This window comes from Schistocerca cancellata, chromosome 1 (assembly GCF_023864275.1).
Source record: "Schistocerca cancellata isolate TAMUIC-IGC-003103 chromosome 1, iqSchCanc2.1, whole genome shotgun sequence".
NCBI classification, from domain to species: Eukaryota; Metazoa; Arthropoda; class Insecta; order Orthoptera; family Acrididae; genus Schistocerca; species Schistocerca cancellata.
In genome coordinates, this window is record NC_064626.1 from 14692301 (window position 1) to 14719771 (window position 27471).

Genomic DNA, 27471 nt, shown 5'->3' on the forward strand with positions numbered 1-27471 from the left:
GATTGAACTGCGGTGGCAGTGTTGACATTAATTGGTTCAGAATTGATCCCTTTTAATTAAAAAGGGGTGCACTTTGATGTTATATTCAGCTATTAAACACCAGATGCAAATGTTGAACGTAAAATTAATTAAGAAAGTGACTTGGGATTTCAACTACTTGATTGAAAACAGATGCAGTCGATTAGCACAGATTTATTTTAACTCACGACCTTCAATCATCAAATTACGTGACTCTTCTAACAGGTAGTGGTAATAAATTGCGTTTGAGTGGAGTAAAGCGCGATAAATCAAAAGTAATTCCTATCGACTGACCCAGGCGTAATGCGAAGTGCGAGAAGAATTCTACAATACACGGCCCATGAAACCCTCGTGGAAGCTTAGCCGACGCCATCCAACAAATTAATCAGTGGCCGGAGCGGGCGCAATATCACCGAATACAGCGTGGCGGAGCGGCGTCATTGTGTGGACGTCGGCCGGCCTCGTGTTGCTGCAAGGCTGCGCTCGGCTATTCACTCCTAGCTATCTTGCTCAGTACATAGCTGAAGCAAAACTTCCTATCTCCAAGCTCAATCGTTCCATTTGCTAAGTCCTAAACTGCAGAGATGCTCACTCTTTCTCAGGCAAGCTGAGTAAAGAACGCCACGTCTGCACTCTAGGCAAGCTGGGAATGGAAGACCTCTACAGGGACTTCTCCCACCCCGCTCTTCGCCTCGGTTTCCCCTCCAGCAAAATCACTTACGCCAATTGCAACGCAAGTCGCATTAATTATGCGTCGCTTCCCAGCGCCAACCAATGCCTGCTCTGGGAAGTGAACAAATTCCCACAAAATTTCCCTTCCTCTCAACTTCTGCTGTTTAGCTCCTCCCAGGCCACCCATCAAGGTTAGCGTCTGCACAAAACACCAGTTTTTCAGGAATTCTGACTCCCAGGTCCAAATTCCTTGGTCCTGTGTTCCCATTGGAGACCGGCGTATTTCATTCTGTCACTCTTCACCTGATTTACTTCAGACTCTGTGGACCGTGAATTCAGCATGAAGTTGCTATAGTCACGACACGCATATTTTGGCCTCTGTTGACTGCTCCACCGTAGCTTTGCACGGCTTACTCGCATGTTTCACTGAAAACGGGACGACGGACATTTATCAACAAGTGTACAAGTTCTCCGTCTGCTTCCCGGTACACCAGCATGGGGTCAACCACCGACTCACTGTCACTCATCTTAAGGCAGCTGGAGGCCGCGCCCCGTTACCGCTTTCTCAGAGCTTGAGCCGCCCTAAGCTGCCTATTGTCACTTCCCTTCGCCGCTCCCCCGCCGGCCACAGTGGTCAACTCGAATACTTCCCTGGGATAAACTAGCCTCCAGTAAATCGATGCGTTTCCACAAAGTTTTCATGTCGCGTGAATTACACTCCTGGAAATGGCAAAAAGAACACATTGACACCGGTGTGTCAGACCCACCATACTTGCTCCGGACACTGCGAGAGGGCTGTACAAGCAATGATCACACGCACGGCACAGCGGACACACCAGGAACCGCGGTGTTGGCCGTCGAATGGCGCTAGCTGCGCAGCATTTGTGCACCGCCGCCGCCAGTGTCAGCCAGTTTGCCGTGGCATACGGAGCTCCATCGCAGTCTTTAACACTGGTAGCATGCCGCGACAGCGTGGACGTGCACCGTATGTGCAGTTGACGGACTTTGAGCGAGGGCGTATTATAGTGGGCATGCGGGAGGCCGGGTGGACGTACCACCGAATTGCTCAACACGTGGGGCGTACATCGATGTTGTCGCCAGTGGTCGGCGGAAGGTGCACATGCCCGTCGACCTGGGACCGGACCGCAGCGACGCACGGATGCACGCCAAGACCGTAGGATCCTACGCAGTGCCGTAGGGGACCGCACCGCCACTTCACAGCAAATTAGGGACACTGTTGCTCCTGGGGTATCGGCGAGGACCATTCGCAACCGTCTCCATGAAGCGGTCCCGCACACCGTTAGGCCGTCTTCCGCTCACGCCCCAACATCGTGCAGCCCGCCTCCAGTGGTGTCGCGACAGGCGTGAATGGAGGGACGAATGGAGACGTGTCGTCTTCAGCGATGAGAGTCGCTTCTGCCTTGGTGCCAATGATGGTCGTATGCGTGTTTGGCGCCGTGCAGGTGAGCGCCACAATCAGGACTGCATACGACCGAGGCACACAGGGCCAACACCCGGCATCATGGTGTGGGGAGCGATCTCCTACACTGGCCGTACACCACTGGTGATCGTCGAGGGGACACTGAATAGTGCACGGTACATCCAAACCGTCATCGAACCCATCGTTCTACCATTCCTAGACCGGCAAGGGAACTTGCTGTTCCAACAGGACAATGCACGTCCGCATGTATCCCGTGCCACCCAACGTGCTCTAGAAGGTGTAAGTCAACTACCCTGGCCAGCAAGATCTCCGGATCTGTCCCCCATTGAGCATGTTTGGGACTGGATGAAGCGTCGTCTCACGCGGTCTGCACGTCCAGCACGAACGCTGGTCCAACTGAGGCGCCAGGTGGAAATGGCATGGCAAGCCGTTCCACAGGACTACATCCAGCATCTCTACGATCGTCTCCATGGGAGAATAGCAGCCTGCATTGCTGCAAAAGGTGGATATACATTGTACTAGTGCCGACATTGTGCATGCTCTGTTGCCTGTGTCTATGTGCCTGTGGTTCTGTCAGTGTGATCATGTGATGTATCTGACCCCAGGAATGTGTCAATAAAGTTTCCCCTTCCTGGGACAATGAATTCACGGTGTTCCTATTTCAATTTCCAGGAGTGTACTTTAAAACCATCACGCGACATTAATTATTCCAATACGTCCATACTATACCCTCTACAAGATGCATTGTGCCTTGTCAGTCATTTCTGTTCAGCCCTACTGTTTGCTCAACGAGAGTTAGGTGATCTTTAATGACTTCATGTAAGGGGCATAGTTCATGCCATCTTACACACCCAGACACGTTCCCCTTTTTTTTACTCTGAGGCATCTTCAGTGGGATCTAGAACGATATAGTTTTGTTTTGCTGTGTGTTATTTTTAGATTATCAAACAATCCGTGTTGTGTTTTTTTATGTAAATGAGTAATCACTTACAGTTTGTTAGCATCTGCGTTTCTTCTCATCTGGTCTGGAGGTCGCACTACCAATTCATTTCATCAGCAAAGCTTTCAACCACTCTCTAGCAGCTATTCTATTTATATTCAACCATATACAACTAAAACCACTAACTCACCACTTTGGCAACATATAGGTAAACAAAAAACCAAATTTTGGGAAACATACTGAACACACAACGGTCTTTAGAAGCATGGTATTCGAACAAATAGCTATAACTAGTGGCAAAAGAGTAATAGTGCACCACAAAATATGGTCAAAATGTGAAAGAAAAAGTTCGGAGTATAAAAATGTACTTATGTTTCGGAGATGAAGTGGCAGTGCGACTCCAGACCAGATGAAAGGAAACTTAGGTGGCAACAGACTGTAAGCAATTACTTATTTACGTAAAAAAACGCGACGTGAACTGTTTAAAAATCTAAAAATAACACATATCAATACAAAACTGTATAGTTCTACGTCTCATTGAAGCTGCCTTACAGAAAAAAGGCAAAACGCGTCTGCAAGAAATAAATTACAGTTGCAGGAAGAAAAGGCGGTTTTATTTACAAAACAAAGGTGAAAGTAAGTTTCGCATGGTGTCAACCGCCAGGTGACATAGGTTCACGAAACATGGACTATATATGGAATGAATTGATACAGTATAATACGGGAGGCAATGCAGTGGAATCCAGAAAAAATAAACTTGAACTGGCCTTCCAACTAACAAAAGACACATACAACAAAAAGTTCCTTTTGTGGGGGTCCAAAATTAGCTATTGTAAGACAGTGATTAAGCCAGAAGCACTTTATGCAACAGAAACACTAAACATGAACTTCAAAGGCCAAACGGAGAGTTTTGAGATAAAGGAAGGAAAAATTTTAAGGAAAATCATAGCGGCAAAATTCCAAGGTAATAAGACAGTATACATCAGAAATGAAAGACTATACAAGAGAATCGAATAAACTTTCAAATACAATGCGGAAAAGGATGATAAATTTTTATGGGCATCTTCTCAGAATGAACTCTAACAGATTGACCAAATATATCGTTGACTTTTTGTGTAAGGGCAAATAAAATCCTGCTGATTTAAAGAAATCGAGGAAAACCTAGTAGAATTAGAGATTTCAGAAAATCACTAGTCGATCGGGCAGCTAAATTAACTACTTAGTATGGAGATTGAAGATTTCAAGACAAATGTACACAAAAGCCAAACGCATCACCTCGGAAGAAGATAGGCAAAGGAGATCAGAAAGATGGAATAAATACTGGGCACGGATGAAAGAACAGTACACAAAAAATGATTGATGCAACGTACCCAAAAGAGAGTGAAACGAAAGAAGTAGTACGTGACGAAACTGAAAGAAATGCGCAATGAGACGAACAGACATAAACTTTTATTGAAATGAAATAACTACACTGAAGTCACTGTGAGTCATGGTGGTCCCCTGGACATTACAAAAGACGGGACGTGGTTCTTAACAGGGTGTGTGACCGGCACGGGCGCAATGGTTGCTCTGCAAGCCGCTCCCATGCCGGCCGCAGGGTTGGTAATGGGTTCCTGTGCTGGGGATCTCCATCCCCCCCAACAGCACGGTTCACCACTGGTGGAAGGTCGTTGGAGTGGGGGAACGCGCCGCAGCAGTCTACGTCTCTCCAATGCATCCCACGAGTGGTGTACGGGAAGGAAGTCGCGGGACGGGGAGGTCAGTCGGTTCTCTCCTGTCGTTACAGGACCTGCTCTGCCTGCGCAGTTTGATGCGGTCGCGCGCTTTCGTCCATAGAAAGCGGCACAATGGGAGGAGTACGTGTCACAATGGCGGTAACCGGTGAGTGGGCCAAGTTCAAAGATTTGGAGGTCAGTACACCCATGCAATATTATGCCTCCCCACACGATTGCACATGGACCATGAGCAACACTATTAAACAAATATTACTTATATATACCTCATATAACTTCATTGTCGGGTTATGTTTAATGTGATCTCTGTGTTACAAAGCTCTCTGATATAATATCTGTATAAATGTTTTATTCATCATTGTGTCCTTTTATGTCACAACAATAATATGTAATTTCATAAGTAATATTCTGCGGAAATATTGGAATGTTAAAACTATACTTGTAGTACTGGTTCACAGTAAATTTGTAATCGTGTAAAACCTGGAAGGAAGTCCCATTGCTACGTAACAGGCTTGGCGGGAACAGAAAAGGCGGATTTGGTGGTCGAACTGGAAGGCTACTTTGTGGCAGGGGGCAGTTTATGGCCAGCATGCAAAGCCATCGCATCTTGTGTGCGGAACGAAGCAAGAAGAGCTGCAAGGTTACTTAGTACTACCTTGGATGTGGAAGAAATTTGGCTCGTTATTCATGGCATGCATTGGTTAGCCTTGTACTATTAATATCCGACGCTAAGAAGAGAATTTTCGGACCGTGTTAAGCAGCAAGAGCCGTGGATAATTTCGTCTCCTTTTTGAGTATCCACATGAAATCGCCACATGGGTGTACCACCATCTCCGTCTCAAATATTCAGTTAAGTATTGCATAACTGCATGGGCAGTTATGTAGTTTCTTATCCAATGATAAGTTTGCTTTCTTTTAGATTTTGTGTTGAGCCCGTATGTTTTACCCTTAGTTATTTACCTACACAGTGTCCTATTCCAGGTGCTCCGATGTTGCCAAGTATCCGATTTAACTGAACTGAAAAGTAATCGATTTCTGTAACAACCTATAATAGCTCTTGTGGAGCAGTAGATTTCATTGCCATTTACGTGTTTTTCACACAAGCACAGACAAAGTTCCACTAAAGTGCAGGTGCCAAGAACTAAAGTGATTTGCTTGAATGTCATTCTCAATTAAATACCAACACAGTAGCAAAGTTACCTGCATAAAACTGCGATCAGTCACAGTAATTCTGGCTAGTAAACTTGACGGGCCAGCATAAGAAATAATGACACATATTTTCATGCGTCACTAAGTTGAAACTATTTTTCATATTGTATTGAAACAAAAGTGTCATTTAGACACTGATAGGATAGTTTCTCGCATCCCACGCTAGTTGTTGAGCCAGTTTTGCATTTCATATTACTGTAACAGTAACCCTGACCTGCGGCTATGAATCTTATGCAATTGTGTGATACAATAAACAATTGGCTACAACTATTCAAACTAGATTTCAGGAACCAGAGGTTTGGTTTGTTCTTTAGCTAGTATAGTGAAGTGAATGCCCTTTGAGAAAACAAATAGTAACCAGAAGAAAGAATATTACGATCTGAAAACAATTTCAACGACAGTATTTCCGAATAACTAAGCTGATAAAGAACCTCATTTCCTCATTAATACTTATCCATCAGCATTAATCCTTTGCATGTAATGAACACCACCTTTCGTACTCTATTGTAGAGATAATAAGTGTTATCGAGAGACAGACGTTGCTAAAACGTTTAATATTGCTTCTGTGTTGTTTATGTCAAACCACTGGTACATTGATAGCTGAAGTGTTATCCGAAGAGTTTGTAGACTGTATAATCACATCACATACAAAAATGCAGTCATTGTTATATTACCTTTATATATATTACGATCCATATTTCCCATTTTCTGCTGCAAGCGAGGGAATGTCCGGACAAATATACTTGTTATGTGCAATCGAAGAACGGCCCTCAGATGGCTATCTGCCATCTGTGATCTATATTTCGATTTGCAAAACTTTAAGGCTGAGAAAAGTTGTTCGCATAAATACTGAACCGTAAAATTACTACTGGTTCACCAAAGGTTATTAATCACAATTAATACACAATATGTAAATTGGAAGTAGGTGCCAAGGAATAACTGGTGAAATTACGCACAGTTTTCAGTAACATTCTTTATTCAAATTTGGTGCAAGACTTTACGATATTTAAAAAAAAACCAACAATCATTTAACGAATAAGTCACAATTTACGATAGGAAAGGACTTTTAAAATATTAAATTATTATAAAAAATTTCACGCCTGTAAAGGCAAGTACAGGCAAGCAATTTAACGTAAATAACGCGAAGCTGTATAATATTTCAAACTCAGCTAAATTACAGGTGAATTTCACTCCATTAATAAATGAATACAATTTGAATATATGACTTCACTTTTGGGCAGACAAATTTCCCATTTGGTTACAACAGCCGTAGCTACGGCCGCCCACAACAGCCTCACTCAGGCTATATAAATGACGCAGAATCTAACTTTTCTGCAACATAGAAAGACAATCCTGTTTACAAAAGTTCTCAAAATACAAAAACCAAAACGCCTGAATCATGCACACGAGGGGCGGGGGGGGGGGGGGGGGGGGGGATAGACACTCAGAGTTAATAACATTAACATTTTCAAAATATATAAAAATAACAAATTTTACAAATTTCTGCCAGTTAACTTACGGCAAACACACACGCTCGCAAGGTAGGACTTGCGAACTTTTACAACATTCTCCTTTCGAGGTAACAATTTCTACCCGTAATGAAATGGCAAACTTTTGCATGACAAGAAAACACTAATAACCAACTACCTGTATAAAACACATAAGCACGTTGAGTAAAAGCCTTAAAAGGTACTGAATTGGAAAAACACACAACAGTTTTTGCTGACTAGAAACAATATAAAAAAATCCACTACGGCTTACATTAACAACCTTGTTGATTACAGCCAAATATACGTAAACACAAATTTACGTAAGTTACACCTTCCAGATGAGCAGGAATTCGTTATGCAATTGACTAGTTCTTACCACGAGGCAAAAGGAATTTTTCTTCTTTCTTAGAGTACCTTTTACATATGAGTCTAGTAATACTAGTGATGGCAGGCGAGAGAATGGATCAGGTCTTAGTGCCTTGCATTTTAAACAGTACAGCCACTGGTGCCTTACAGTTTCACAGACATGGCAGAGGCTAACAGCAATCCGAACCACAGATTTACTCTGACCCTCCCCCCAATTCGTCCTCAAAAGGGGACAAACGGACCACCATTTCTAATATTACCACCTTCCCGCGGGTGGGCAGACGAGAATGAATGGCGGGAAACTCCCAAAATATACGGCTGGTATAATTAACAAGAATAAGTAAATTGAATTCAGTTAAACTTCATAAAATCTGTCAACAATCAATACTCAACTTGTGGTGCGTTACGACTCCCAGGACTGAACCAACGCAGCGCCTCCAAATGCTGTGCCTAGCCGCCCGCTGCCAGCCGTTTCAACGGACGCAGGAAGGCGCGACAATTTTCAGAACCTCCTCGCCGGTCGACAGCATACGGCCGAACTGCAAATTAGGCCCCTCGCGGACCCCCGCTCAGGAAGACTCCTTTCGCGACGAGCAGTTGACGCCCCATACCACGGAGCCGCTGCTCGTGTTGCTTACGCTGATGCCGCGGTCTGCGTGCTGTCCCTCCAGCACCGGCAGAGAAGTCGCTTCTCGATGCCCCGACTGCCAACTCTCTACCAGATCCTATACAGCCACTTCTTAAACCCACGCGAAGAGCCCACTTTTCCCCTTTCCCGCTAGAGGGAGACACCGAAGCCTTCAATTGAGACAACGGCGCCACCGCCAGAAAACGGAGGACGACTGCTTCACGCTACCCGCTGCGGGGCGCTTTTCAAAGCTAACTTTACTACGGCTCAAATACACTGAAAATCAAATGAAACTCACACACTTGCCTAATGTCGTGGAGCGTCCCCGTGAGAACGCGGAAGTGCCGCAACACGACGTAACGTGGACTCGACTAATGTCTGAAGTAGTGCTGGAGGGAACTGACACCATGAATCTTGCAGGGCTGACCATTAATGCGTAAGAGTACGAGGGGGTGGAGATCTCTTCTGAGAAGTACGTTGCAAGGCATGCCAGATATGCTCAATCATGTTCATGTCTGGGGAGTTTTGTGGCCAGTGGAAGTGTTTAAACTCCGAACAGTGTTTCTGGAACAACTCTGTACCAATTCTGGACGTGTGGGCAGCAGGTGATCAGACAGGATGCTTACGTACGTGTCGCCTGTCAGATTGGTGCGTAGACGTATCAGGGGTCCCATATCACTCCAGCTGCACACGCCCCACACCACTAAAGAGCCTCCGCCAGCTTGAACAGTCCCCGCTGACATACAGGGTCCACGGATTCATGAGGTTGTCTACATACCCGTACACGCCCATCCGCTTGATACAATTTGAAACGAGACTCGTCCGACGAGGCAACTTGTTTCCAGTCATCAACAGTCCAGTGTCGGCGTTGACGGGCCCAGGCGAGGCGTAAAGCTTCCTATCGTGCAGTCATCAAGGATACACGAATGGGCCTTCTGCTCCGAAAGCCCATATCGACGATGTTTCGTTGAATGGTCGGCACGCTGATAGTTGGTGATGGCCAAGCATCCAAATCCGCAGGAATTTGCGGAAGGGTTGCACTTCTGCCACGTTGAACGATTCTCTTCAGTCGCAGTTGGTCCCATTCTTGCAAGATCTTTTCCGGGCCGCAGCGATGTCGGAGATTTGATCTTTTACCGTACTGGTTATATTAACGGTAAACTCGTGAAATGGTCGTACGGGAAAATCACCACTTCATTGCTACCTCGGAGGTGCTGTGTCCCGTCGGTTTTGCACCGATCATAACACCACGTTCAAACACGTTTAAATCTTGATAACCCGCCATTTTAGCAGCTGTAACCGATCTAACAACTGCGCCAGGCACTTGTTTTATGAAGGCGTTGCCGATCGCAGTGTCTTATTGTGCCTGTTTACATATTTGAATACTCATGCATATACCAGTTTCTTTGGTGCTTTTGTGTAAGTAGAAGCAAACATGCATCTTATAGGTCCTGCTTTTGCACGCTGTTGAGGAAATCTATTCCATGGAAGACGTGAATAGAACTGAATGCCATTCGCGATTCTAAACTTCTCCTTAATGAAGCGGTCACATTGTAGATCTATTAGTTCTAATTGCATCTCGGCGGACACAGTTCTGACGTCCATCGTGGATGTCAAAGATATCAAAATCTGGCTCAAGGAACGTCAAATCATCGAATCGTTTTGCAAATGCTGCATCCGAATAATGCAGAGACTGAGCAAATGACGCAAAATGGTAATTATTAATATTAGCTGCGAATTGCGTCACATTCAGAAAATGCATAAAATTACGGTTCTGGAAGTGACCTCTCCATATCTCCAATTTTATTTGAATTGCGCGAATTTAAGAAAATAGGGATAAATTTAACTGGCCTCTGCGCTGCAAATGAGACTATTCAAATGACTCCTTATGCCGGTAACAAATGTTGGGTTAAGAATTCGTTGAGTGTCAGAAAGCTCACTAACCGACCTCTTTTCATATCCAGCAAAAGATTTACCTTTCGAAGCAAAGGAAGGAAACGTTCAAGGGTTTTACCCCTACTCAACCATCTTACAAAAATTGGGTATATCATTGAAGTCTGATACCAGTGAAACCGTTAACTGTCGAAATTGCCTGTGGTTCAATCCTGCGGACCGTATGAAATTTACAGTCCTAACAGCGACATTCATAACCCTGTTAAATTGCACAGTTTTCGCACAAAATGCCTCTTGATCAGTTACACAATGTACTGAGTGAAACTGGTGCCCTGGGCTTAGCTTAGTTTTTAGGCGTCCCATAAATCCCACGTTACAGGCAGCCATATTTAGAGCACCATCAATGGCGACGGAAACGGGCTTATTCGAGGTCAGATTCAACTTGCTAACAGCATGAACAGCACTAAATGTGTCTTCGTCAGTATATGTGTCTCTCGTGAGTAGTAAATCAGGAAGCTCTTCTGTGATATTGAAATCCGTATCCACCTCTCGGACGAATGTAGCCAATTGTGCTGGGTCAGTAACGTCGGTACCAAGCCACAGGGAATACGCAAATAATTGTTGGCTTCTCACCGCTAGCTGTCGCTCAACATCTGCACTAGGGTCTTCTGTAAGGCGTGGAGTTGTGTGCGTAGACATGTCGAGGTATTCTTTCATAAAAGGCCCAGTGGAGAATGACTGAAGTCGTTGGGCGATTAAATGGGCAATTCTAAAGCTCGTCGTCACTACACCTTCATTTGTAGCTTCAAATTCCTAGAAATAAAGTTGTCGCGTAAATGCAGTTGTAATATATCTTGAGTAATATTAATGGTTGATGTAAGATTAATTGAGATAACTGAACTTACGTCAACTGTGCAATTAATTGCAGACAATCGTCTCCCTGAACGCTGTTATTCACGTCAGAATGTTTGGAATTGTAGGGTCACTCAACGTTATATACTTTTTGATATAACGGAATGTCGACAAACTAAACATGCAGCGCGTTCTCCACTGCAGTTCCCACTGGGATTCTTGTTGCACGAAATTTGCACTAGAACTTGGTCTCTTCTCACAAGGGAACCTCCCCATCGCACCCCCCTCAGATTTAGTTATAAGTTGGCGCAGTGGATAGGCCTTTATAGGCCTTGTAATACTGAACACAGATCAATCGAGAAAACAGGAAGAAGTTGTGTGGAACTATGAAAAAATAAGCAAAATATACAAACTGAGTAGTCTATGTGCTAGATACGCATCAATAAGGAATACGCAAGCCAAGGACTGCCGTGGTCCTGTGGTTAGCGCGAGCAGCTCCGAAATGAGAGGTCCTTGCTTCAAGCCTTCCATCGGGTGAAAAGTTTTAACTTTTTTTTCAGTTTATGTGACAAACGCTTATGTTTTCATCACTTTTTTGGGAGTGATTGTCACATCCACAAGAAAACCTAAATCGGGCAAGGTAGAAGAATCTTTTTACCCATTCGCCAAGTGTACAAGTTAGGTGGGTCGACAACATATTCCTGTCATGTGACGCACATGCCGTCACCAGTGTCGTATAGAATATATCAGACGTGTTTTCCTGTGGAGGAATCGGTTGACCTATGACGTTCCGATCAAATGTTTTCGGTTCCCCTTGGATAGGCACGTCCTTTCGTCTACTAATCGCACGGTTTTGCGGTGCGGTCGCAAAACACAGACACTAAACTTATTACAGTGAACAGAGACGTCAATGAACGAACGGACAGATCATAACTTTGCGAAAATAGAGAAAGTAAACTTTTCACTGGAAGGAAGACTTGAACCATCGACCTCTCATTTCGCAGCTGCACACGCTAACCACGGGACCACGGCGCACCTGAGCTCACACTCTCCTTGATGTTGCTTAACTTGCACATGGACTACTCAGTTTGTATATTTTTCTTATTTTTTCATAGTTCCACACAACTTGTTCCTGTTTTCTCGATTGATCTGTGTTTAGTTTTTCAAGGCCTGTCCACTGTGCCAACTTATAACTAAATCTGAGGGGGTTGCGATGGGCAGGTTCCCTTGTCAGCTGAATCCATACTCACAGCACCAGTTGTCGCCGCAGGCGAGCCACTACTTCTGTTTGCGCTGCGAAGGCTGACAACGGGACGCGACTGCGCTGCCCGCTGCCCGCTCGCCCACTGGCCGGAACGCCTGCGGTAGACCCCGTCAAATGTAACTCATTGTCTTGCAAGGGAAACTCCCCATCGCTCCCCCTCAGGTTTAGTGGTAAAATGGCCCAGTTGAAAGTCCGTCCAAAACTGGACACAGATCAACCATGAACAGAGGAAGAAGGGGTACTGAAAGGTGGCGTCGTGGCTGTGTGACCACGGCGTTGGACCGCCAAGCGCGAGGTCCGTGTTCAGGTCACTCTCGCTCTCCATTTCTTTCCACAACGTTAGGAACTGACCGTTCGGTCACTGACGTGTCTGTTCTCCTTCTGTAGTGTTGGCAGTTGTCAAAGTATACATTGGTTACAGAATGTGAATCGTGTGGTAAGAATATATTACCGTCGCGAGTAAATGTAAGTGGCAGTGAGAGCAGGCGAGATGCCTCACAGGCGTCTCGCGGAAAACTACAAATAAACGGATGAGAACCATGTTACAACAAAGGAATTCAAGAGTCAACACTTCCAAAAAGGAACGCAAGAGTCATATCGTGTAATACTTGTGTAGAACGAATAGGAGGTCCCTTCGTTACACCTCTATTGTGTCTCACTGTTTAGAGGCACAAAATGCGTGTGTGTTTTCAGCTCGTTACTAAACGCAAATAAGTAGGAGGCCGAGTTGATAGGAGCTGGAGAGTCCAGGTTGCAATAATATGTGGCACGGCACACTGTTAGGGATAAGGATTATTATTCAAGAAACACATAGTACAATGAAATTACTTATCTTCAGTAGTTTGTAGGACTGCAGCTGCGGCTATGAACTGACAATCTCGTAACATGGAATACCATGAACTAATACAACACATTCTCAGGGACTAAGCGTGATGGGCCCTCCTCAGAGAATCAATGCAGACAGAAGTGGCTGAGGGCCGATTATGAAAGTGCGTCTGCCTAGGTTGAAATCTAGCTAACGTAACAAGTGGACGAGGCACACTCCAGTTCCGTCGAGCTGCACAGCCCGCCAGAGTGCTCTGTGCTCGGCGGACGACGGGCCGCCAACCTTGCGTTAGCGCGGCGTTGCAGTAGTATCTGTGGCAACGATACTACAACCTCGATGTTGCAATCGAACGTTGCATCACAGATTTGAATAGAGCGAACAGATACGTGAATGACCGAACGGACGGTTTACAATTTTGTGAAAACATGTGGGGCAGGAGGGAGACTCGAACACGGATCTCCCCTTTCGTAGTCCAACACCGGGATCACATAACCAGTACGCCATGGCTATTCAGATTGGCTCGATGTTGCAAATCTTGAGCTGGGACCGTTCACTGTTTATATTTGGCTTCTTTTTTGTTCGTGTCTTCGAGCTTGATCTGTGTTCAGTTTTTGACGGACTATCCTCTGGCCATCTGAGGAGGCTGTGATGGGAAGTTTCCCTTCTTAGTAATGATAAACGAACCTCAGTAATATGTACATGCTACAGTGTCGCATGCCCTCACTTCACGAGACCGTGAGATGTCTGGTATTTGATCCAGGACGTTGGCGCAAAGTCTGGAGATCAGGAATTTGACACCTCCACTTCTCCTCTCCTTGCCAGCCAAATACTGGCAGTGGAAATTACCAGGCTTCTAACCGGCTGACGCCCAAGCGCCCAAGGTCGAGCGCCACCGCACGAGCGTCCGTTATCGACTTTTTCTTTTCTTTTTTTTTTCAGAATAATTCCCCTGGGGAGAATAAAAGGGGTTCAAAAATAAGTAAGGAAAGTTGCCACCGCCACTTTTTCCCTAAATAAAAAACAACTATGACTTCAAGCGTTGGTCCTTATCTGATCCTACTCCCAGTAGGACTAATCTAGAGCTACGAGGTGGCGAGAAAGAATAAAGGAAAGGAAACCGAAAAGGAGCCATGAAAATTTAACATAATCAGTTTTATTGTTTTTGTCTTTATTTATTTATTTAATTTTTTTACTTTTTTATTATATGTCAGCGCCTCGAGAAGCGGATCCTGCGTCGGCCAGCACATTCATACGTGTCTTCTCGTTGAGTGGGATTAGATTCCGTTATCCGTTCTGTTTGGTTCAGGTATGTTCGGATCAGTTGAGATCAGTTTTCAGCTTCCCATGGCGTCAATGTTCCAGCTGCGAGGCGGACCGTTAAAGGCGCTCCCTAAAAAATTGGAGAAGTATTGCTGATAGTGTGGGTTGCAGTGTCGTTCCTTGAGATAATTCCAGCATTCCAGTACTGACTTATGGCCAGAATTATATAGATAATGGATCGTTGGTTGGCAGAGTGAGTTTTGGCGGTGGGGTAAAAAGTCTCCACTCCAGGAATAAAAATGTGTGGATGTCGATCTGAGTGGGTGTTCAGCATGTAGGAAACGCCAAAATATGCCTCGCAAGTGTCCAGACATCGTACGCTGGGCCACAGTGGAACCATTGGTCGTCTCTGTCGCCCACTCCACAGTGGGTGCAGAGGGGCGAATCGGCTAGATGGATGCGATGCAGTCGATATCGGTTAACTTGTTTGCCATTCAACGTGATATATCACGCTGGTTCGACGTCGGATTCGAAAAAGCGGGCGTGCACTGCTTTCCATATGTGCCACCATACATATTGGGGATACCTAATTTCGATGGGGTTTGGCGGCAGCACTGTTGTATCACTTCGTAAACTGTTTTCATCTGAAACTAGCGTGTAAGTGATAAATACCGGTAGACATAACTGAAGTCCAGAAAAAAATTGCCGGATGTGATAAAAGAGGGATGGGATGGTCGGGACAAAAACTGGGGCGGACAAAGAGACCAGTGCAAAGTTTTGAAATGGTATTCCAGTGAGGCTCTGTGGGCAACGATGCCAGCGTTTGTCTTGGAAGCTGATGTACAGTGCCGTGACTCTGGCCGCCGCATCTACAGGGTTATTACAAATGATTGAAGCGATTTCACAGCCCTAAAATAACTTTATTATTTTAGATATTTTCACAATGCTTTGCATACACATACAAAAACTCAAAAAGTTTTTTTAGGCATTCATAAATGTTCGATATGTGCCCCTTTAGTGATTCGGCAGACATCAAGCCGATAATCAAGTTCCTCCCACACTCGGCGCAGCATGTCCCCATCAATGAGTTCGAAAGCATCGTTGATGCGAGCTCGCAGTTCTGGCACGTTTCTTGGTAGAGGAGGTTTAAACACTGAATCTTTCACATAACCCCACAGAAAGAAATCACATGGGGCTAAGTCGGGGGAGCGTGGAGGCCAGGACATGAATTGCTGGTCATGATCTCCACCACGACCGATCCATCGGTTTTCCAATCTCTTGTTTAAGAAATGCTGAACATCATGATGGAAGTGCGGTGGAGCACCAGCCTGTTGAAAGATGAAGTCGGCGCTGTCGGTCTCCAGTTGTGGCATGAGCCAATTTTCCAGCATGTCCAGATACACGCGTGAAACTTGCCCGCACTTAGGCTGACCCGTTGATTTCCCCTTACAGAGGCATCCAGAAGCTTTAAACTGCGCATACCATCGCCGAATGGAGTTAGCAGTTGGTGGATCTTTGTTGAACTTCGTCCTGAAGTGTCGTTGCTCTGTTATGACTGACTGATGTGAGTGCATTTCCAGCACGACATACGCTTTCTCGGCTCCTGTCGCCATTTTGTCTCACTGCGCTCTCGAGCGCTCTGGCGGCAGAAACCTGAAGTGCGGCTTCAGCCGAACAAAACTTTATGAGTTTTTCTACGTATCTGTAGTGTGTCGTGACCATATGCCAATGAATGGAGCTACAGTGAATTTATGAAATCGCTTCAATCATTTGTAATAGCCCTGTATTAGTCCCACCCCATCACAGTCCCGTGGGAGTACAAGCGAGTCATACTGCTTTGTCAACAACATCCCTGACCTGACAAACGAGCCTAATGGCGTCAACAGATGTCGGGCCAGGAGAGTTGGGACCAGTAGTACTGAGACATATGTGGTATACAGAAGGCACGATAGATGTTCACAGCCGGCCGCTGTGGCCGAGCGGTTCTAGGCGCTTCAGTTCCGAACCGCGCTTCTGTTACGGTCGCAGGTTCGAATCCTGCCTCGGGCATGGATGTGTGTGATGACCTTAGGTTAGTTAGGTTGTAAGTTTAGGGAACTGATGACCTCACATGTTAAGTCCCATAGTGCTTACAGCCATTTGAATCACAGACGTTTACATATTGGGCATGTTGCATAATGTCGAGATCTCGTAGACGGTGATCTGATGGTCTGTAGCATCGCACGGTTAACGTTAATAGCCCTGATCGATGGAGATGGGCTGTCAATTCAATGACAAGACATCGAACCATGGCGGAAACGCTAAAGGGGGCGACGCTTCTCTCCGGTAGGCCCTCACCAGTGAGCAAGACCTTGGATTTAGACACGCTGAGAGAGCTGCCCGATGCTTAGCCGTAAGTCGCCACCAATGTCAGGGATGCTCGAACTCCATCGTCACTGCACAGATAAAGAACGAGGTGGTCTTCGTAGGCCATGCAGAAGAAACGGTGCTCTTGCAGCGTCATACCCTCTAAACGTTGGTGAGTCCCTGGAGCAGGAGTTCCAAAACGAAAACATATAAAACCGTGGGAAGGGGGCAACCTTGCTGGACAGATCGTGGAATGACAAAGGGTGGCATGAGGCGGCCGTTGTACAAGATTGTGGAGATGGCGCCGCTCAAAAGGCGCAAAATTACCGTGATAAAACCGCTGGGGAAACCCATATGTTGAAGGACTACCTGAAAATACGAGTGGCCTACACGGTCGAAGGCTTGGCTGAAGTCCAGCGATGCCAAGGCACCAGGTAGACGTTGGTGGCGAGCAAATCCTATCATGTCTTGGTAATGGCTAAGGAATGTACGGATACTGTTGTCACCTCTTAGGGAAGTCTGGTCGCTGAAGATAACGTGCGAACTTCTTGAGTCGCGATGCCAGCAGTTGTGTAAAAATTTTCATATTGCTGTTCAGCAACGTGACTGATCGGCAATCACAGACGCGTGATCGCCTGTGCAGTTTGTGAACGGTTATAATGATGTCGTCAAGGAAGGTGTTAGGGACCACTGGCATTGAGGACATCAGCTCTTGCGTGATGGTCGTTCATGTGGAAGCCAAGAAAGAGTTAAAACTTTTGTAAAATTCAATGGGGATAACATCAGGCCCTGGGGATCTGTTATCAGATCCCACCTTGATAGCATCGCGTACTTCATTTCTGGTCATGTCTTCTCGGAGTTCATGCGCTACCTCCACCAGGAGAGTGCTCGTAGTGTATTGTGCAACCTGTGTGATCAGTTCCACGGAATGTGGTAGAATTGCATACAATCTGGCAAAATGATTGTGGGGAGCATGGCTGATGGTTTGTTGGGTGTCATGCCGGTGGCTCTCTGCATCATCGAGAATGTGGATCGGTGCACTGCGTCTTCGTTGTGTATCCTGGAGGAGGTGGTGCATCGATGGATGTTCTTTAGGTATACGATTAGAGGTCGGAGATAGGACTACAGTGCCATCCAGGTGACGGCACACGATCAGGGAGATCTTCGCCTTTGTTCAGTGCACCACCATATGCCTGGGTGGCGAAAAAGGCACCGTCGCACAGTCATGAAGAACTGAATAATAAAAATGCAAGGTATTAGTACACCATGCCTTTGCTTCCTTACCATAGCTGATCAATGTTTTACAGAGAGTCGGCTTCGCACAAGAGAGCCACCAAGACAAGGTGGAGTCAGTCATAGGCATCACGAAGACGTCAGCATCGTGGCCATGCTTCCTTGACCATACAGGAGCAGTCTAGGGAATTCTGGTGGGTGACGTTGAATTTCCATATACCACGTCACACAAGCAGGTGGGCGAGAGTGATGCCACAGATATATGCTTCACGGTCTAAAAAGACCTTGGGCCAGACTTCTGCTTGGTGAGAGCCATCAGCAAGCGGGCAGGTGAGGCAGTGCGGTCTATGCGGCTTGATGAGTGAGTGGTGTAAAATGTGTAACACCGTTGGGTTCGGTGGAGCTTTGTCCAGGTGTCAATGAGTCGCAGGCGATTAATCAGCATCGAGAGAGCCGCACGAGGTGAATGCTGTGGGAGATGGTCAGCGGGTCCTTGTGTTCTCACCGAGCACCAAATCGTCTTGTGAGCCTGTGAAGAGTGGTGTGACCTGATTTGCGAAGAATGTATGTCGGTGATGACGGCGGCTAGAGCCAGACGGTGTGTAGATGTTAACGATAGCGTGAAGGCCATACCCCCTGCAGTGCGGAGATATGTGCCGTCCTCTGCACGGAGCAGATCGCATCGGAGGATGGCGACGCCCGTGCCAGTGTCGGAGACGTGAGAAACGTAGCTGGTGTACCCGATGGGCACTTGGAAGTCAGCAACGAACACCTCCTGCAGGAGTGCAATGTCAACATCCAGACAGTAGATGGTGGAACATGACCAGCTTGTGAGGGGCTCAGATGGTGGCAAGATTCGTTGTGACGACAAGATATTGCTGCGTACAGCTCCTGGCAGTCGCGGCGGAATGCGTGATGGCAGCATCTTGCAGGGGTAGACCCACTGGGCCTGCTACAGCCGTCTTGTTTACTGGTAGGGCGCCAGCTCAAGCGCCTCCTTGGGATGCCCTCACTCGGACACACTGGTTGTCTGACCCACTCCTTCTTCGACATCATCGGCCCAGACATGTGCTGCAAGGGATCTGTCGTCCTCGTGTACTGACAAGATTGAGTTCATGTTCTGTCACAGGAGGGGCGTCAGACGTGGTCGCACCGTGGAAGGTCACCATCAGACATCCAGTCGTCATCTCGCGAGGCCATCTGAAGGAGGCCGCTGTCGGTGTTTCTTGCGTTTCTTGGGCGACCGCTGTTTCCAAATGTGTTGCTCCGAATGAGAATCTGGTTGCTCTCTGGAGAAAGGCAGCAGTCAACACGACATCTAGTTCGACGTCCACGGTTCCGATCACTGGGAGGTGACGCCATAGTGGTATCGGCGTCGTGTTGTGGGCGGTGGGTGGCGCTGACGAAGCTTCAGGCGTATCCTGAAGATACAGGGCAGGGTTCCGTACGACTGTCGCTTAGGTGACATGTAGGGACGTGGAAGTCGATGCCGCTGTCACTTCACCCAGCGGTGTCTGTACCATACGTCGGCGCAAGCATTCGGACCGGACATGTCCTTCCTGGAAACGTGTGGAACACGTTCGTGGCTAGCCATCGTACGATGGAACGTGTTCCGTCAGCTCAGTTTTGATCTGTCGGACGTCATTTAATACTGGGCAGGTCTTAAATGTTTGCCACTTCTCCGCGAGGCGATCCCCGCCGTTCCCATATTGCTGGAAAGCGGCAATGGCCACTTCTCGAGGCACCTCGAAAGGGAGCTCAAACACCCGCAAAGTTCGGAGACCGAATCCCGCTCGGTCCACTGTCACTGCACCTACGTGTCAGTCAGAGTGTTTAACTATTAGTACAGCGGCGTGTCGCTGGACAACTTCAGCGCATAGCGCCTCCGTCGATATCTTGATGTGTGCAACACCTCCTGTGATAGAAAAAATGTATTCCGATCACGTCCACGGGATTCAAACGCAGATCCTCTCGTATGAACTGTTCAAATTCTAAAGCTCTTGGTCGTGGACGTTCGGTCTGAAACGTCGCTTTGATTACGGCGGTAGGAGGCTCCACGAGGTGCGGTAGCGGTGGACTCTTATACACACGAGTACCGCGACGCAGAAGTAAACAACGCCGCCAGCAGAGCGCTGACCTGCGCACGGGGCAGTTCCACGCACCACCGAGGCTCAGAGCCGACTCACACTTGGTTCGCACATTAAATCGTTGCATCTTTTTAAAAGTATGCTATTTGCTTCATTTCCCAGAACAGTTTTTGCCAGGACCTCTCTGTGTCAGTTTTCCAGGAAAGACCTGCTTAATTTTACTTCTTAATTTCACTTTGAGGTTTTCAGACTACATAAGCCTACGCCAAAGTTTTTGTTTGTTTACTTACAACATGTTCCATTACAAACTATTCGTAATACCACATGTATGTACTGTGTGTGTGTAGAGTAATGTTGGTGTTGTCTGATAGGGGGTGCAACCCGGCGCCGGCACTCGGCCTGCTGCTCGCCAGCAGCACCGAGGGGGCCGCCGAGCTTCATGAACCCGTCCGGAAAAGTCTGGAGGTCAGGAATTTGGCGCCTCCACTTCTCCTCTCCTTGCCAGCCAAATACTGGCAGTGGAAATTTTTTCCACTACCAGGCTTCTAACCGGCTGACGCCCAAGCGCCCAAGGTCGAGCGCCACCGCACAAGCGTCCGTTATCGACCTTTCTTTTCTTCGCTCTTTCATGTTCGTCTTAGCATGCTCAAACGCTATAACCACTTTTCTCCTATAACCACTTTTTTCTTTTATATATATATATATATATATATATATATATATATATATATATATATATATATATATAGGGTGAGTCACCTAACATTACTGCTGGATATATTTCGTAAACCACATCAATTACTGACGAATCGATTCCACAGACCGAACGTGAGGAGAGGGGCTAGTGTAATCGGTTAATACAAACCATAAAAAAATGCACGGAAGTATGTTTTTTAACACAAACCTACGTTTTTTTAAAATGGAACCCCGTTAGTTTTGTTAGCACATCTGAACATGTAACAAATACGTAATCAGTGCCGTTTGTTGCATTGTAAAAAGTTAATTACATCCGGAGATATTGTAACCTAAAGTTGACGCTTGAGTACCACTCCTCCGCTGTTCGATCGTGTGTATCGGAGAGCACCGAATTACGTAGGGATCCAAAGGGAACGGTGATGGACCTTAGGCGCAGAAGAGACTGGAACAGCACATTACGTCCACATGCTAACACCTTTTTATTGGTCTTTTTCACTGACGCACATGTACATTACCATGAGGGGTGAGGTACACGTTCGACGGGCGTTTCATAGGACGTGGAGGACGCATAAATTGGCCAGCCCGTTCTCCTGATCTTACACCTCTGGACTTCTTTCTGTGGTGTACGTTAAAGGAGAATATGTACCGTGATGTGCCTACAACCCCAGAGGATATGAAACAACGTATTGTGGCAGCCTGCGGCGACGTTACACCAGATGTACTGCGGCGTGTACGACATTCATTACGCCAGAGACTGCAATTGTGTGCAGCAAATGATGGCCACCACATTGAACATCTATTGGCCTGACATGTCGGGACACACTCTATTCCACTCCGTAATTGAAAACGGAAACCACGTGTGTACGTGTACCTCACCCCTCATGGTAATGTACATGTTCGTCAGGGAAAAAGACCAATAAAAAAGTGTTAGCATGTGGACGTGATGTGCTGTGCCAGTCTCTTCTGTACCTAAGGTTCCCTTTGGATCCCTACGTAATTCGGTGCTCTCCGATACACACGATAGAACAGCGGAGGAGTGGTACTCAAGCGTCAACTTTAGGTTACAATATCTCCGGATGTAATTAACATTTTACAATGCAACAAACGGCACTGATTACGTATTTGTTACATGTTCAGATGTGCTAACAAAACTAACGGGGTTCCATTTAAAAAAACGTAGGTTTGTGTTGAAAAACATACTTCCATGCATTTTTTTATGGTTTGTATTAACCAATTACACTAGCCCCTCTCCTCACGTTCGGTCTGTGGAATCGATTCGTCAGTATTTGATGTGGTTTACGAAATATATCCAGCGGTAACGATAGGTGACTCACCTTGTATATATATACATGAGGGGGCAGAGTGGGAAGGGGTCGTGCTTGGTGACCTGGCCATAGTGTCCCTGTCTCCCAACAGGATAAGGGAGAGGCAGCGGGAAGGAACACTGTACATTTATTTAATCCTTTTCGTTATTTTTTATTTATCAGACTTATTGCAACCCTTGTCCACAGTACGAGCAGCCCTTAGCGGCTCGCCATGTGACAAGTGTTCATGACGTCGCCTTTCCAGCTGAGATCTTTTTTAATATGTGACTTGCAAGTACTGCATCTTTTCGATTCAATACAAACTTTAATTTTATTAATGTACTATATACCTACTGTTTTAGTACAGTTTGTCTAATTCTGAAGACGACGCTCACAGTAGCGTCGAAACCAGGTCAATTTTTGACTTAATATTTGTGACCGAGGGCTTATTTGTTACAATATAAAAAATTATCGCATATGAAAAAGAAAGGAAAGAAATATAGGGCCGAAGTGACATCCTCTTCGCTTCACTGAGAGTAATATCCTAGCCCGCGAAACCACGTACACCTGGGACTGCCCACCGCTTCGGGGATTCATGACACATGCTGCCTAGAAAGTTCGCAAAGTGCACTTCCTATTTAGAGTGACGTAGATTGATTTCGTGTTGTTCTAGTAGATAAAGCGATTGGTCCATGCCCGATATCACGGTCAACAAGAGCACATAGTGCGATGCGTGTCCTCCAGTCTAACGGATTGCCGACGTTTTCCGCGAGGAAAAAGACAGCGGCCGGGAAAAATAAAGCGTACGTCGTGATCGTGGAGTCGTCGGTGCGCCAAACTTCCTCCGCTTCACCGCACCGCAGACGAAGTTCGCCGGTGTCCTGCGTGCGGCATGGAAGGCAGAGTGGGGAATGCACCGTGTGAATGTCGTGCAGTCGTCGGCGGGTGACTGTCTTGCGGTTGATTAATGTATGCCAAGACGATCTCGCTGCCGTGGCGACGAGAGGCGTATGGACAGCTTGCCAAATCTGTCACCCATCCCTCGTTGCGTATTGAAGTTCGACAATATTGCTGCCATGACGACGCCTCAAGTATCGATATATCTGACGGGTAGTGCGAATCCTTGTAGAAGGTATCTGTATAACTAAAATCAACAAAGAATCTCCCGACGTCAGAAAAAGAAGGCGATACTGTGCCTACCGCCACCAGCGGTGTGACGCCAAGGGCCGATCGTCACCATCCTGGAGCACTGTGATCACGGATAGGCGATTATGCGCATGTCCCCTGAACACATGATTCATGCAAATACATTCTCCATCGACACTGTCCAAGCGCCGAACACGGATCGAAAGTCCCTCAAATCGACGGCTCGTGATCGATAAAATGCACGCCTGAATGCGATGGACGCTCGGGCGATGTGGCCACGGAGGACAGGTCACAGAGCACCGTTTAGTAATAATCAAGTGTATCCCGGAGCCATTTCGCTTTTTCCTTGCCATAAGTTATGAGAGCTCTTCGTATCGCCGGTTTTGCAAGTTGCAGCCACCATGAAACAACCGTACAGTGCATCGGCGGGTGCGTCTCTGCCACGTTTCTTCGACACGCTGGCAACATTTGGGATCGAGCAACAAGGATGAATTAAGTTTCCACGAACTACGGCTCCGCCAGACCCGCTGCCGTGGGAGGGTTAACGTGCATAAATGTGCAGGGTGATCCGAAAGAGCTGTGGGCCAACGTTCAGCGGCCAACACGTGATCTCTTAACCCGTCAGAAACATAAATCCGATTCAGCCTGCTCGCCAAGTGGCTAGTAAAAAACGTGTAGCCCTCAAGCTGCTCATGGATATTGAAGTGTTGGCAGAAGAGCCAACACCTTGTAGCTAGAGGAGGCCGAAAGGCACGCGTTAAAGCTCACGCAGGCGGGCGTGACATTGTACAACTGGCTTCACAATAATAATTATCAAATGCTATGGCGCCTTGCTAGGTCGTAGCAATTGACGTAGCTGAAGGCTATGCTAACTATCGCCTCGGCAAATGAGAGCGTAATTCTCAGTGAACCATGGCTATCGACGTCGGCTGTACAACTGGGGCGAGTGCTAGTACGTCTCACTAGACCTGCCGTGTGGCGGCGCTCGGTCCGCCATCACTGACAGTGGCGACACGCGGGTCCGTCGTATACTAGCGGACCGCGGCCGATTTAAAAGCTACCACCTAGCAAGTGTGGTGTCTGGCGGTGACACCACAGATATGCCCCCCGTATCCATTAGTTCCATGTCTCGGCAGATAGTGTGCAATGCGTAGAAGGAGCCCCGAGCCGAAGGGAGATATTGAAGGTCACACACAGGAATCCCTTCACGGACTAATATCGCTTTGCCGCATCCTACGTCTGGAGTCGGCGCTAGATAAATGTTGTGAGCACGCACGACGGGAAGGGCAGCTTAACAGATATCCTGCACCAGCAGAATATCCACACCTGTGGCGTAAATCATGTCCTGGAAAAGTTGCATCTTCGTAAGCGATCGTGTGCTGTTAATGTTTACTGCTCTCACCTTATATGCTTGGTCCGTTGTCGTTGTCATACTCGTGTGATGTCACTGTAAACTCCAAGGGCTTTAGTCCACCATTCGTGCTCAGAGGGCTCTCCGCCAACGGGCTGCCCTCCGTTGTTTTCGTCCTGTGGCGTGCATCCTGTAAGTGAGTCGTCATCAAGTGGGGGTGCCAATTGCTGTATCCCTTCGACTGGCTCTGCCCAGTCGTCATGGTCATCAATCCCAGAAACGTCCTCTGCTGCATTTCGATGTTGCTGCTGGGACATTGTCACTGATTCCTCCGTCGGCAGTGTCGGGACATTCGGTGTCAATGAAGAGTGACATCCGGTCACCATCCGAAGCAATCCTTCAAACGTCCTCTAAAGGCAGGTGTTCCCCGTCAGACGTTTCTTTCTGCCTCCGTAGACGACACCTCGCAGTGTTCGTCCAGCGTTCGTTGTTCCGTTGCTGCCGCCACAGTCTCGACGTCCACTTCCACGCCGCGTGCTAGATGTGAGGGGGCGGAAGGTTCCTCCCGCATCTGCCGTGAGATGGCTGTTGGGGCATTCTCTGTGTCACCTCCATGCTCCCCCAACTCGGTCTGCTCTTGCATCAACACGGCCGTGTCACGCTCCGAAGTCGGCAACACCTGCCGGCGGGCCAGCGACATGTACATCATCGGCAGCTGCACGGGAACTTCTCGCTATGACGCTTCTCCATGTGGCAGTTGCACGACGCGGCGTTGTATGCACTCCGAGCGGGTATGTCCTTCTCCACCACAGCCAGAACAGGTGTGTGGCTGGCCATCGTAAATCACAATAGCTCGACATCCTCCAATGTATAAATATGAAGGGATATGCTTTTTAAGGACGATCAGCACACGTAGGACGCCGTTTAGCGCGGGATATGTGTTAAAACTGGCCCAGCGTTCAGGGGTATGACTGAGTACCGTTCCATATGGTCGCAGAGATTCAATAACCATCGATTTGGTACCTCAAACGGCAATTCAAAGATCCGAATGACCCTCAGTCCCAAGCCTCAAGGAGCTGCTGTTACATCGCTGATACGGCCATCAGAGTGTCGAAATTTAAATCCTCTTTGAGCAGCCGTTAGAGTTCTTCCACATGCAGCTTAATCGCACATCTTGGCGTACACTGTACAGCTTACAGTGGATAGGTGGATCCCAATTAGATCTGTAGCAGAGAAACGAACTTCTTCCCTCAAAAAACGGTCTATTTCGAAAGCCTTGGGTCTGGCATATTCGTTGTTGAACGTAAATTGGAGCGTAGTCTTTCTAAAATTGTGTGCCGTGGCGATCTAGTCAGACAGCACCACACGCAGGCCAGGTCAACAGGTCTGTGCTGCGCCACTGCCTAATGCAGACTGTGGCCCCGGAAGCGTGTACAGCAGAGTTTCTGATAAGCCAAGAATAATGCTAGGATGTCTTGAAACTATCGATTTTATGTACTCATTCATCTGTCCTACAGCACATCAAATTTGGTACAATGTACTTGTCAGACACGATGAACATAAGTGTAAAAGTAAGAAATATTATGTAAATATACACGGGAATAACGATCGAGGCACACCAAAATTCAAAATTTAATTCACAATGGCGTCTTACAGAGGCACGGAAATACAATAATGTTGCAAGGTCCATTCGGTGCCGAGGAAGATTGGTCAAGAGCCATTTTCTGCTTAGAGCTTTTTTCTTCTCCTTTTATGTTTCATCTGATAATGCTGTAGCTTTGTGTTACTGGCTTTCCAAGAATAGTTGCTAGTCTCTCACACATTCTACACGAAGTTAGAAATGTTGGATTGTCTAGTAATAAACCAAAAACCGACATAAAATTGCACCACATTGTGCATCCGAAGTAGGGTGAAATAGGAGTTTCTCTTGGTAAGTTGATCAGAAATACTCATATGTTACTGTTACCGGGTATCTACATAAAGTTATTTGTTAAGTGAAATGAAGGTAGCAGAAATATCAGAGAATGAAGATCAACATTCCAGTCCTGTGTAGAATATAAGTACGAGGAAGAGGCAAATGTTACGTCGTATTTCTGATTCTTCAAAAAGATCACGGGCCATATGAGTCACGTTGCAGGTGGTGACTGTTAACTGCTTACGACTGAAATGTTTACAGAAAGTTTCATTTATAAAGAGGAACAGATTACCGACTATTGCAGGGAAATCACACGCGGACATCAGAGATAAACATAACACAGGACCATCGAAATGTAAAGGAGAAACTGTATCTGAAGTGCACGAACATCTAGAGTCTGTGAGACGCCGCAAAGCACATTATAGCATTCACGACAGCAAACGGTTACATTCACCAAAAGAACTTAATATAGTTACGTCTGTTATATTCAGAGAAAAACCCTGTGTCATGCGGACAATGTCTACTGATTTTTGTGACTAACTACAGCATAAGTTTTAGCTACCCCACAACTGACATGTGCTCAGTGGGTGGTAAATCTGGAGTCGACTGTTATAAACTTAATTCGCGGGTAAACAAGGAGAAAAATGCGACTTAGATACAAACTTTGAATAAGCAAAAACAACATCTGACGACTTAAAATGAATTGCATAGGAGGAAAACAGAAAACTATTACGAGTTTAAACGTTTCGAACGCTTGAAGTCCAGAAAATCTATTATTAAGGAAGCAATCTGTATGGATTA

At 46.6% G+C, this 27471-nt stretch overlaps 1 protein-coding gene across 1 annotated transcript in view; it reads right to left on the reverse strand.

The window, feature by feature from the left end:
- Positions 1–25072, reverse strand: part of LOC126163843 (uncharacterized) — a 64052-nt gene extending 38980 nt beyond the window's left edge. The window contains exons 1-2 of the mRNA XM_049920191.1: positions 24839–25072; positions 11024–11203 (exon numbers count right to left, since the gene is read on the reverse strand). Of these exons, the coding sequence (XP_049776148.1) occupies positions 11024–11203; positions 24839–25072 (414 nt within the window). The remainder of the gene's footprint in view (positions 1–11023; positions 11204–24838) is intronic.
- Positions 25073–27471: the final 2399 nt, after the last annotated feature.